At 39.5% G+C, this 14171-nt stretch overlaps 1 protein-coding gene across 2 annotated transcripts in view; it reads right to left on the reverse strand.

Moving 5' to 3' along the window:
* The window catches only part of casq1b (calsequestrin 1b), a 59355-nt gene extending 48388 nt beyond the window's left edge, over window positions 1-10967 (reverse strand). Inside the window, exon 1 of one of the 2 annotated variants that reach the window (XM_082152653.1) lies at window positions 10587-10967. In XM_082152653.1, coding sequence (XP_082008779.1) covers window positions 10587-10823 — 237 coding nt within the window. In that variant the 5' untranslated portion in view covers window positions 10824-10967. The remainder of the gene's footprint in view (window positions 1-10586) is intronic. The other variant, XM_082152654.1, reaches the window with a different exon arrangement.
* Window positions 10968-14171: the final 3204 nt, after the last annotated feature.

The following is a 14171-nucleotide window of genomic DNA, read 5'->3' on the forward strand; positions in this document are numbered from 1 at the left end:
GCGGCTGAAACACAACACTAGAGAAAGCTGGTGTTTTTCTTTAAATAAATTCGTTTAGGCTTTAAAATAAATATTGTTTGTGGGCTAATTAATGCCACAATTATTTGTTTATTTTATAGGCTACTTATATATTTTCATTTTTGTTTTGCATTGAATACCATTTAAAGGATTTGTTGCACTGCAATTCCATCCTCCCATAAAGCCACGTTAAGATTTTTCTTTATAATAAAGGGTTTCTATGGGAGGAAAACGCTTAACGTGTGCGTTGCGTTCATATTCTGGACTCATCTGCTTTTCTGTTGGATAGTATGGTTTAGTAATAAGGTGTGTACAGAATTTGATCTTTTATCATGTCCATTGGGGGCTGCTATATCAGCTTTTTGAACGTAGATGTATGATAGACATGAAAGGCTTAGGCTATATCAATTTTATGTGGATAAAGGCATATTTTGTAGGCTACATAAAATTGATATAGCCTATATCAATAGCGGAAATAATATGTGGCAGCAATGTGGCACCGTAGCCTACTCTGACGACACCCAAGACGACAAAATAGTTAGTGAGGTAACAGCGCTGGAGCAGATCATGACTATATGCAGTCTCCTCTTCCAGGTATGTTTATGCATTTCTGAAAACAAATTACGAAGCTACTTTCCCGTCATATTTTATTAAATCTATTATTGAAGCCTTTACATTTATGTCCTTTCACTTTCAAGTCATAATATCATTTTAGTTAATGTTGACACAAATTAAATTAGGCTACTGTTCAAGGAAGATATCACCATACTTTATTTCTCCAAATAAGCTGCCACAACTGCAGTAATAAAATTAAGATAAACAAAGTCTTAAAATTATCTAAAATGACTATTACAATAAAGATTTGTTTTGTTTTGAGTGCGGAGAAGCTCGACAAGTCAAAAAACATCCGCTGATGTAATCGCCGGTAGATTCTTCAGGGAAGTTGTGTGAAGAGTAACGTTAGCGCGTCTGACTCTTTTTCACCGGAAGTCGCTTTACACAACAAACGCTGAACCGGATGTGCGTTCTAACTTACGTGAAAAAGGCCTATGGGCACGTAAGTGTCAGAACTCAACCACTCAACCAAGAGATGGCAGCATGATGCACTGTGGGAAGAAGGCAGGGCAGTGGATGCAGTGTAATGCTCAGGGCAATGTTCTGCTGGGAAACCTTTGGTCCTGGCATTCATGTGGATGTTACTTTGACACGTACCACCTACCAGAAGATTGTTGCAGACCATGGCAATGGTGTTTCCTGATGGCAGTGGCCTGTTAAAGCAGGCTAATGCACCCTGCCACACTGCAATTGTTCTGGAATGGTTAGCGGAGCATGACAAAGACTTCAAGGCATTGCCTCAGCCTCCAAATTTCCCATATCTCAATCAGAATGAGCATCTGAGATGTGCTTGATGAAAAAAATCTGATCCATGGAGGCCTCACCTCGCAACCTGATACCACAGGACCTTAGTTATTTACAATTATTGTATTTTACCTCTTTAAAACCAATAGGTTACATATTTGATACATCTGATTGAAAAATATTAGGATAATATTGTTTATCGTCCATCTCTCGCCATGAATCCTCTTGTGCCAAATCCACAATAAATGAGAAATAAAACAGCCATGATTGTCTGAAATAGGTATAAGGCTCTGTTGGTGTCTTGGAAAACAACCTATGGTGTGAGCCTGTACTTTCCGCATTAATAAGTCAGATGTGCCATGAAGCACACAAAGATTATTATGCAAGACTCCACTGGGCGGCCATAAAAAATTCACACAGCTAGTCTATATATGCAAACTACAAGAGAACAACACACTCTCAGAAAAAAAGGTACAAAAGCTGTCACGGGATGGTCCCTTTTCAAAAGGTACACTTTTTTACCCGTAAAGGGTGCATATATTTGTACTTTAAAGGTATGTAGTAGTAACTAAATGGTACATAATAGTACCTTTTGAATGGGTACAGGCGCATAGTCTTTCTTTACAAAGTGACATCGACAACTACTAACCTGACATGCATAATATAACGCTTTTAGCCTTTTTCGCGGATCCGCATGAATGGGGATCATTTTATCAAGTTGTCATCTGTACAAAGAAAATACCTTTCCATTTTAAGTACATTGTTGTCGTGTAAATGTACCCATAGTCTGCATAAAAATAGCCCTCAGTTTCAGTTGATCTTTGTCCCTCATCAAAATTGATTCTCATCTGTACGGGAATGTGGTGAATTACCCTCTAGAGTTGGCTAACATTCAATTCAAGGGAAAAATGCATAGATTACAGGTGGCGGTTAACTCCCACCTTAGGCATCCGCTGATTTTGGTAATGGATAGGCCTGCTTTTAAACAATTATTGGGAATTCTTTGTGTAGATGCCTCTTGGGCAAGAGGGCTGGGGAGAGGAGAGGCTGTTGCACAGACTGGGTAGGCTGTTGCTAGTGACGGTAGTTTCGGTAGAGGATGATCTCGGACCAGAAGCGACTGTCCCAATCAATCCGCTCGCTCTGGTCCCAGGGGGAGATCACCTCTCGCCAGTGCAGCTTCGCCGATGTGACAGGTCGCACAGACCTTGTACAGCACCATATCGAAACGGTCCCATAGGTGGGGGTGCGCACCCAACCCTATCGTTTACCTGAACGCAAGAAAAAAGTGGTACAGGAAGAATTAAAGGCCATGCTGGGGTTGGGTGTAATAGAAGAATCGTACAGCGATTGGGCGAGCCCGATAGTTTTGGTTCCCAAATGTTTCTGTGTCGATTACAGAAAGGTGAATGCAGTATCGAAGTGCGATGCTCATCCAATGCTTCGGGTTGACAAACTGCTTGATCGTTAGGTTCGGCTTGATTTTATTCAACACTGGATTTGACAAAAGGGTATAGGCAGATCCTCTTATCGCCATTATCTAAAAACAGCTTTCACAACGCCGTTTGGATTACTCCAATTTGTTACTTTTCTGTTCAGTTTGTTTGGGCTTCCGCTTACCTTCCAGCGTCTCATGTACAAATTCCTCTGGCCACATACTGCGTATGCCGCTGCCTACCTGGATGATATCAATATCAATAGTTATGATTGGCAGCGGCATCTGGAACATCTGCGCACTGTCCTGAGACCGCTGAGGGAGGACTCACAGCGAACCCGAGGAAGTGTGCTGTTGGGCATGTGAAAGTACGGTATCTGGGCTTCCACTTGGAACATCCCCAAATTGACAAGACTGCCGCAATTGCAGCCTGCCCACGTCCTACGACTAAATAAGGAGGTGTGACAGTTTCTGGTGATGGTGGGATATTATAGGAGGTTTGTACCTAATTATTCGGAGCTCACCAGCCTGCTGACTGATCTCACTAAAAAGGAATCTCCAGATACAGTCCAGTGGTCAAAACTGTGCCAACAGGCTCTAACCAAAGTGAAGGCTGCTCTTTTTTTGTCGGGCTGGTCTTGCATTCTCCTGACTTTGATCTGTCAGACAAATGCGTCAGACAGGGGTCTGGGGGCCGTCCTGCCCCAGGTGGTCGGAGAAGAGGTAGGGACAGTGCTGTATCTAAGCCGTAAGCTCTCTAATAGAGAGGCTAGATACAGCACCATTGAGGCCGTTCTCACCCTCCGTTATTACCTCCTTGTACAGGAGTTCACTCTCTGTTCGGACTACACCCCCCTCATATTGCCCCACCGTATAAAGGATACCAATGCACGGATCACCCATTAGTATCTGCCTTATAAATTCAAGGAATGTGAATCGGGGGTGCAGATGGTTGTGGCCGACTTCCTCTCTTGAAATTGAGACGGGCAGTGGAGGTATGTGCCGAAGAGGGCGTGGTAAAGCTGTGTGTGTGGAGACGAGCGGTGAGCGGGTCAAGTGAATGATGATTAACACCTGTGTCTAATTACAGTAACTGGCGGAGAGAAGGGATTAAAATGGCCCGCAGACCTGGGAATGGGAGAGAAACCTTGAGGACACAGTTTATGTCGTTTAAAAAAAAACTTTTTTATTGTGAATGCGCAAGAGCGCTATTTTGGTTTATTTTCTGTTTGAGAGAGACAATAAAAGACACTGAAAACTCTCTGACTTTTTTATTTTTTAACCTTGTTACACTATAGTAAACTGTAGTAAATTGTAGTATACTTTAGCATATTATAGTCTTTACTATACTTTGTTCATTTATTCTACAGCATGCTTATTAGCTGATAAACTGTACTTAATACTGCAGTATACTTTAGTATTTACTATATTGCATTGTAGTGTATTGTAGTATTCTTTATTATATTATAGAATATTATAGTATTTACTACACTTTGTTAATATATACTACATCATTAACTAAAGTAAATAAAATGTTCAAGCCAAAGGATAAAAAAAATATTGATCAAAAATGAAATAAACCATTTTTCACATAATCATAGTATACTACAGAAGTAGCCTACTACAGACATTTAATAAAGTAAATGTAAAAAATGTAACTGCATAATCTAAACTGCATTAAATATAAATGATTATTAAAGTTACTCAGTGTTGTGTTTGGTAAGGATCACACCGAAACAGAGAGTAGCATCAACTTATCATATCTTTTTACTTCATCTCACTCTCCTTCAGACCCAAGTAAACAAACACATTCATTGGTCAGGCATAACATAATGCTTCCAGCACAATCAAACTCTATGCATCACTGAACACTAACTCAATGCATTATTAAACCCCAGTTGAGAGAACACAACACTCAGTCAAGAGCAGTGAATTTCTCTTTGTCTTTGGTTGTTTGATTATCATTATTGGACACCAAATGCAGCAGGTTTATTAGGCTGTGTCACTTTAAGATCTGATGCACGGATCCCATATACTGACACATCCCCCAACTGTTTATGTTCACTTAAAGGAGTAGTTCATTTTCAAATAAAAATGTCCTGATAATTAACTCACCCCCATGTCATCCAAGATGTCCATGTCTTTCTTTCTTCAGTCGAAAAGAAATTAAGCTTTTTGAGGAAAACTTTCCAGGATTTTTCTCCATATAATGGACTTCAATGGCAACCAACGGTTTGGAGGTTCAAATGTCAGTCTAAATGCAGCTTCAAAGACTCGACACGATCCCAGCCGAGAAATAAGGGTCTTATCTAGCGAAATGATCGGTAATTAAAAAATAAAATAAATAAAAAAGATATACTTTTTAACCACAAATGCCCGTCTTGTACTATCTCTGAGATGCATTACATCATCACGTTGGAAAACTTCACCCCTACTAAGCAAAACTACTTTGTTTCACCCCTGCCTTCATCTTCAGGCAGGATATGCAGATTCCATTACCCTCGGATTGCGAGCTACGGACGGGGCCTACGCCAAAGAACTTTATAACTCAATATTTGCTTGCTGGGCTGTTAATAAATTTATGCTTTGCTATGTAATTTTGCCTCCTGAGTCTTTTTTGGTAGAAGTGTATACATTTGTGTTTATTGCTATAAATGATAGATTATACCATGGGGTCTGAGATACAGTCCTCAAATTTAAATTTAAATACTGAAATTAATGATTTTATTGACACTGTTTTATTATTTTGCACAAAAAATACCAAAAAAGAAACCTTCTTAAACATTGATGTCAGTTGTCTCTAGGTTTACTTTTGGCAGAGAAACACCTATTGATTACAATAAGAAATTGCAAACGGACCTTAATATCAATCCGCACGAGCGACAATCAGGTCATTCTAGGGAAAGGCAAGAAAATAGCGACTTAAGCTGGGTTCCGATTTCTGCATGGATTTCTTTGTGTCATCACCGAAATTTCAGGAACAGCTTAATTGTTTTGTAACTCCACATTCTCCCAAGATAACCAGCTTATTTTAAGGACATTTTATGCCTGCTACGTGTCAAAAAAATTGTTTTTTGGATTCTGATGCGCTGGGTTGATGAATTCCCTATCTGACATGGAGGCAGAGGAAGCGTGAGGAACAGAAGATAGCTGAATGTTTAAACAGCTTGTATACTAGGCCTTTACATTTCGGTGGAATTGCCTCATAGAGGATTACTTTCTGGAGGATGATGGTGATGACTAGAGCTCTGAATATAATCGTTTTTCCGATGCATCACGATGCATGTTGATGTAAAAGATTCTGCAACGGTGCACAAAAAAAAAAGAATAGGCCTATCATACATATTAACATACTGTTTTTTGTAGGCTAAATAAAGAATGCGTATTATATATATATAAAAAAAAAAAAAGTTGCGTATGTCATTTGTCCGTCTGATGTTTTGGTTTCGGTTTGTATGAAAATAACGTGTATGAATGAGAAGGGCATTTTTTCCCTGTGTAGTCCCAGATTTACTACAAATGTTACATAATAGCCCAGAAAGAGAATAATAAGATTTTCTATGTTAAAAAAAAGAAATACTATGGAAGTCATTAGGGTATATCAACTGTTTGGCTACCAACATTCTTCAAAATATATTACTTTGTGTTCAGCAGAAGAAATAAATGTATTCAGGTTTGAAACAACTTGAGGGTGAGTAAATGATGACAGAATTTTCATTTTTAACTAAACGATTCCTTTAAGCTCAATAAGCAGCGAAAAAGAACTCAAAAAGAACAGAAGAACTTTAGTATGATGTGGATTTATGTGCATGCACTTTGGGTGTGAGCAAAAAATCTGCAGGTAAAATTATGCACAATACGCACAGTCCCATACAGAAATTCTAGCCCTATAACACCAACAATATTCATCCAGAGCTAATGAAATGAGTCGGGAATGGGGGTGGCGAGTTAATGTGTCAACTCGCTGTCAGAGAGATGAGAGAGCGAGAAAGCACAGCTGGTGATGTGTATCTATTTTGCGGAAAATGAGTATTGGAAGTGTTTCAGATATTTTCGTATACAGTAGATATGCATAAAAAAAAAACACTATTTTTGACAACACAACATTGCACTTATTTTATTATTTCAGATGCCTTTTTTAATTAAAAACAAATTCACTACGTTACACGCCACTGCTGAAATCCACCCACATTTGGCAGGTTGGCAGGTGTTTATGTGAAGCCCTATCACCATAACACTTCTTATGGCTCGTGACCAACATACATGACAGTTGCATGAAATGTATGATCATATGCATGTAGTTCAAAGCAGCAGGTTTGTTATGCAGCAGCTTGGGTCATATGTTTCTGGAGCCACAGCACCGGATAGGCCTTTCATTACCATGGCATCTGTGAGGCAGGGACTTTAAAGTTACTGTACATAACCATGGGGCAGTTACTCAGGGTCAAAATAGACCATGAATCACTTTGAGACTCCCTATAGGAAACCTAGTGTTTCCTGATTTAGAACAGGACAGAAAATACAGGCACTTTCCCACCCAATCTGAATTGTTTAAATTCGCCTGCACAGTCAGATTTGGAAAGCACTTGCCTCACTTCCACTGCTATAGTTTTACTGCCAGCTCATAAGAAACATCCAAATCACGACACTAATGCCTTTTCAGTGATGGAGTATTAGCAGGTAGTGTCTCAGATGGTAACCATGACAGATCTGCATGTGATATCTTAAGAGATTAAACATGCAGTGTTTTCAGATGTCACATCCTGATGAAGAGGCAAATCAGGAATAACACAATGAAGCACTGCAAGCGGCAAGAGAATTGGGGCTCAATGGGAATAAGGGGGCTGTAAAATAAGTACCGTTTCCTTATTTATGAAGGCTGTGCCTTTTATATTAACATCGCAAGGGTTATCAAAAGATTTAAGGTAAGAAACAAGTCCAAAATCTGAGGGTAAATTCTCAAAAAATATTCTCAATCTCAATGGCAACCAGATCCATGACAAATATTAACTAATAAGACCTTACTAATAGACCTTAGTCAGGGTATACAACCTAAAGTTTTTGCTATCTTAAATGACAATGCAATTGATGGAAGTACAGAGACAATTACAATTTTGTACCATTTTGATGCCAATAAAAGCCAATTAAGCATTTAAATTGCTTGTTACAAATTTTTGATTATTGTTTTTTGATAATCGTGACTGAGGTTGTGTCCGTACACGTTTCCCCTGATCGCTCTGCTCCCGGGAGAAATCTAGAGAGGGTCCGTCGCGACGGGGTCTGTCTACTGCTAGTAGCCCCATTGTGGCCAGCCTGAGTATGGTTCTCAGACATAATATCACTCCTAGAGAGCCCTCCATGGGAGATCCCCATCAGGAGGGGCCTGCTGTTGCGGGCAGAGGGTTCAATATTTCACCCTCGGCCAGAGTTATGGAAACTGTGGGTCTGGCCCCTGAGGGTCCGGTTCTGCAGGCTTTTCATCCCCCACCTCACGTGACAGCGGATGAAGAAAGACTTAATTTGCTCTGCCCTGTCACAGCTCTCAAGATTTTTGTCCAGAGGTCTTCTTCAAGGCAGATGTCAGATCAGTTGCTGGTGTGCTTCGGGTCGCCCATGAAGGGGCTTCCCGCATCCAAACAGACCATCATTAACTGGATCGTTCAGGCTATCTTTATAGCCTATCAGGTGCGCAGTTTTCCTTCACCTTTGGCTGTGAGGGTTCATTCAACCAGAGGCATGGCGTCCTCTAGAGCCCTCTTTTCAGAGGCCCCGATCCCCTCATACTTTTATCAGATTCTATAGCCTGCACATTCCTTCTACACCAGGCACTCTAGTGCTCTCATCCTAAGTGTGCCTGTGCTCAGCTTCACACTGGGACAGGCAGGGCTCGTTGTGGCATAGTGGGTACTCGTTCCCCAAAGTCTCGTCATCGACGCAGTGCGAGTTCCCTCGAAAGGGAACGTCTCAAGTTATGACTGTAACCATTGTACCCTGAGAAGGGAACGAGACACTGTGTCCCTTCGCCACGCCTTCCCCTGCCTGGAAGTGACTTGCTTCATCGCAAAAGCTAACTCTGTTGTGTGCCGGCGTCCCTTTGTAGCTTCCGTGTATGCCGTCACATGTTACGTCATGACGCAATACCAATCAGGATTGGAATAGTTTCATTCATGCTTCAGACGCGCTACGCTGGGGGCATTCCCCAAAGTCTCGTCATTGACGCAGTGTCTCATTCTCTTCTCAGGGAACAAGGGTTACAGTCGTAACCCGAGACGATTTTCATGTATTAAGGTTAATTAAGGATAACTGGGCCATTTTTTCCCAGTCATCTCAATGGCGAAAAGTCTCAATTTGAGCAGAATTCACCCTATATTAGAGAGGTAATGTAGATATATCAACATATTTTACTGAATTGACAGCCTTAGTTTCTGGTAGTGGAAAGTTTGACCTCTATCATCATTTCAAAAGGAAATGTCAAATCCCTCACAGGAAAGCATTTGAATGTTATTTTGCAAGAGGGATGGGAAACCTTGGAGTTACAAGCACTGAAAACCAAAATAAAAAATAAATGACAGAGAGAGTCATAAAAGCACTCAACCCTTGATAGATTTTTCTTTTTGGTGGGTGCACTACAGTTACTCGCTGAGGGACTAACAGTAGCTCAGCTGAACTGTAAGAGGACACTTACAGCAGTGATCTAAAAACGTCAACACCGACAACAGCTGAGAAGAGCTAGCTGATCTTCAGTTAGCATTATCACGTCTATCAAAAAATCACAGCAGGAAACACGTTTGTAAGTATATCAATAATAAATCATAGACCACATCAGAGAGATATCAGGTATAAATGGCAGCGCTTTCATCATTCCAGGACAGGTCAGAGTCCAGAGCCTCATTCATAAAACGCATACAATTAAATGGCATGGATATTATCCTACATCAAAAAGGAGGAACATACTGGGATTTAAAAAGGCAGAAACTGACATGAAAATGTTCTTATGTGTACATAAGAGTGTATGTGTGAGTGTACATGCGAACTAAAGAGAATGTTTTTTTTATTTTTGTTTAAAAACTTTTTACATTACTTGTTAAAATGTAAAAATCTTATTTGACACTGCTAGAATGTTCATACAAATTTGTTGGTGCTTTTATACCATTAATTCAATTAATTCAACATTGTTTATGAAAATATAGATAAATGTAAAGATAAATGGGTGATCACAATATGCATTCATATAATTATATGCACAAATGAGCAATATATATATGAGTGAGTGAGTGCCATACTTCTGAACCAAAAAGAAAATTTTGCCATCTGTAGCTGATGCACTTGTACAGATTGCACTTGAATTTAAGATGAACTTTGTTATATAAAAAAAGATGAATTCAGAAACATTTCATAGACGTTATCACAACTTAAAATTTAGAGTTAAAATAACTTTCCTGGATTTATTTTAAGATAACTAAAATAGCTGTAATACAACTTAATTTTATTACAACAACATTTTCAGGCAGCACAAACACCTACTTTTTTATTTATTTATTTGTTTATTTGTTTGTTTATTTGTTTATTTGTTTGTTATTTATTATCATTTAAAATTTCGAAAACTGTCATACATTCATATTTAGGATCATTGTATGCACATCTTTATAAATGAAGCCCCAGAACCCTACTCGCCTCTCTGTGATTCAACCCCATCACCCAATGGTTCACTGAAGGTCACTTCATTCTTTGAATCTTTCCCAATTTTATTCCTTTCTCATAATTCTCCACGCACCTCCAAAGCAAGTTCTTCCACTTCAAACTGCTTTCTGGACATGCGGTCCTCGCCAACAGGTTTGTGGAAGTAGATCACCATAACATCATATTTCTTCATCACAGACTTGTAATTCTTGCTGGTCAGCTGATGGACACGGTCCTTCCCGTCATATTCAGGGAACTCCAGGCCCTTTTCGCTCCAACACAGATAAGCAAAAGATAGTAGAACCCCTAAATGCACCCAACCCCACTTCATGTCACTGTTATGTCTCACTTGAAAAGGTTAAAAATTAGTTGCTTGTTTTTACTTTGTTCCTAACTAAAGTCAAACTATTAGGAACAAGGTCCAATCCATGTGCTCACCACCCAGAGAAGAGCAGGTCTCAGTCCCTACACTCCCTTTTAAAAAGGCACATGCACAAGCTTATGGGGAGGGTGGGGATGTCACTCAGAACACGGGTAAGATATGGGTTGCAGCAACTAGTGTGAAACTCGAATTACATCCAGACCAGCCAAGCAATCCACTTGTTAAGTCATGACGTAAAGACTGCTGTTTCCGGTTCCAAGCCTCTACTCATTTCACTTGAGAAAACTATCTAAACAGCGATTTATGAGCACTCACTCCTGCTTAATTTTTACTTTTTCAACACGTACATCCCTTAACAATAAAATACCATTATGACTAAAAGTTTTCAAAGAAGTATTTCCTTCGAAAGCATATCCCAAATATAAAAACTCAAAATATGACACTCCCATACTTAAAATATATATTTTACAGTCACTGTTATGCAAATTGAAAACCACTATATGCCAGTGGTGAAGTACCCCTTTAATCTAAGGATTTAAAAAAATGATGGTATACACTACAGTCTCCGTTTTCATGGCGTCTCCGACACAAATATTTTAATGATTTATAAAAGATAAATCATTGTCTGGCCATCTGGGATTTTAGTATGAGACAAAGTTTAGGATCATGATTTTTTCAGTAGTATTACATTATAGTGTGAGTGTATATTAGCACTGTTTGTTGTTTTCTTTTGGCATCTGATAGAGCGTTTGGACCCGTAAGAGGTGACACATGATATCAGACTTACTGATCGGATTGAAATGTTCGTAAAATTTGACAGTTTTTACCTGCTGCTAAACTTAGGGTGCTTTCGTTGAAAGACGACAGGTATTAAAGTGGGCAACAGGATTCCATTGCCATATTAAGTTTTGCAGGGCTTTGACCCTTTCTAAAAATAAGATGATGTTTGGACACTGAGAACAAGATGGCATTGAGCCATTACATGGTCAAGCTGGCACAACTGAAATGAAGTGTCTAATTTCACTCTGATTTTGTTGGCCAAGGCAAACACTCTAAAAGCTTGTGTTCTTCATGGTGACATGAATCTATAAAGGAATATGGGAGGAACTGTCTGAAAATACAAACAAATTGGCTATTTATGACTTTAGAACAATGTATTATAATTTTAGCATAACCTACATACAAATAACATTTACTTTTAATGCATTGTAAGTGTCTGCCAAGTCCATTAATATAAAAGTAATGACAAATTCATGAACATAAATCATATACATTTGTGCATATTGTAAAGATGCATATTATTTTGATTTATTTTTAATTTTGATTTCTTTTGCATATTTTACATTAATCTGCCTAGAATGAGATTCATAAAAAGCAGCAGATGGATAGAAAAAGAGATGAAGCATTGAAACAGTCCCTCAAATATTCATTTACAAAGTAAAATCATTCAGTTGGGATATTGCTTAAGTTTGACACTTGACCTCAGTTCTTATATTTCATGTGTTACCAGCTAAAACAGATTGAGGAATTTGAAGGGCGTTATGTTTGGGCAAGTGAAGTGTAAAGGACTGTAAATATTAATTTTTTCTTTATTTTTTCTTTTACAAAAAAAATAAAAAAATAAATATCAGCTGCCAATTATTTGGATTGCAGTGCTTTTGCTTTCAAGTAGACCACAGTATCAAAATCATATTTTGATCATATTGCTTATTGGCAATTCAGATTTTGTTTTGTAGATGACGTATGCTGTGTATTTTTGTTTTGTATTAAAAGCTTTTTACATTATTTAACATAAAAGTTTGAAAATCTCATTTGACTGATAGAATGTCTACGTTCACATTTTCAGTTTTTGGGATTGACAACCAAATTTACTTACAGGTGTGAGTCTCGAAATGTTCTGTTCAAACAGCAACTTACATAGCTCCTCAAATGCTGTACATTTTTTGCCACCGCCTGCTTCTTAGCTTCCTGAAGCCTCTCAACGATGTCAACGACATAAGAAAGTATTTTTCCTTCTCCTTAATCAATGACAGATTTAGCCAAAGATGTCTCTCTGTGGTCACCAATGCTGCAATTAACTGACCTATTGCTCTGGCTGTCTTTTTGGTGGCCCTACGCAGTTCTTTAATAGCGTCAAGCCCCACCACCTCGCCTTCATAATCGATGAGTAGACTTGGGGACTGAACACAGGCAGAGAAAGGCTTATTCCACAACCTCGACACCTTGGTTTGGGAAAAAATTGAAGGCCCCAACGTGGAGATTGCACTTTACTTGATATAAAATGCTTATCAAGTTTCTTATTACTACAAACTTTTCTTTTTTTATGTTGGCCTGTCAATATTTAGATTGGTCACAGCATGAGTGACAACCAACACCAACTCCTCATAAGCAGGGGAGGGAGGTGGTGAGCCCTCAATCTCCCCTGCCTCGATACTAGACCATATCTACCTCCTCAACTCTGGATAGCATCAGCACCTGGCACTCACTTGGGATGGAGGAAACCGCAGAGCATGCTTCCAATTCCCTAGTGAAGGTGCTGGATCTAGGACAAAGCCCGTCTCAAGCTCCTCCACTAGATCAATTTGCGAACCCCATGATCTGAGCCACTGTTCTGCCTTGGCAGAAGCGGCACCTGAACCAGGAACGCAAGCCTGGCCGGTCTCCTCGGAAACTGCCAGGTGGGAGCGGAGTGTCCACAGCGGCAAACATTCACAATGAACACAGCCAGCCCCCTCGAGAGCTGACTGTGCATGCTTCTCTCCCAAACAAAAACGCAAAGATCATGAGTATCTTAGTGCAGGCAGGGAGACACACACAATCTGAACTGCTGTTTACTCACCATAATCATTCAATATAGTTCCTTTATGATATCCTTTACAGCTTCCTGTTCACGACATAACATGGTACGCAATGATGTTCCACCAATGAGTGATTACACATTTGCTTCAGGCGCTATGACACAGAGACGTTGCCATAGCGTGATCTCTGATGCTGCATAGAAGTTCTCTCAAAAGGGAACTGATGGGAGCAGTGGAGAACAGTGACTTGTTCACAGCGCAGGTTTTCCACGAATGTGGTGGTGAGTTCTGAAAATGTAAGGGTGTGAGTTCAAATGTTATAGAATACGGATGTCACTCCAGTAAGTAACTGAACTGTGTGTGAACGTAACCATATTAAGGACTCAAATACAGGCCTGACAACCGTATTCTGCTGCTGTGTGAACATGGCCAATATAGCAATTCAAAATCAGTCCAGTGGGGATCTCATATACCCCTTTTCCACCAAAAAAAGAACTGG

The sequence above is a fragment of the Leuciscus leuciscus genome (assembly GCF_965113295.1).
Source record: "Leuciscus leuciscus genome assembly, chromosome: 2".
In the NCBI taxonomy this organism is placed as follows: domain Eukaryota; kingdom Metazoa; phylum Chordata; class Actinopteri; order Cypriniformes; family Leuciscidae; genus Leuciscus; species Leuciscus leuciscus.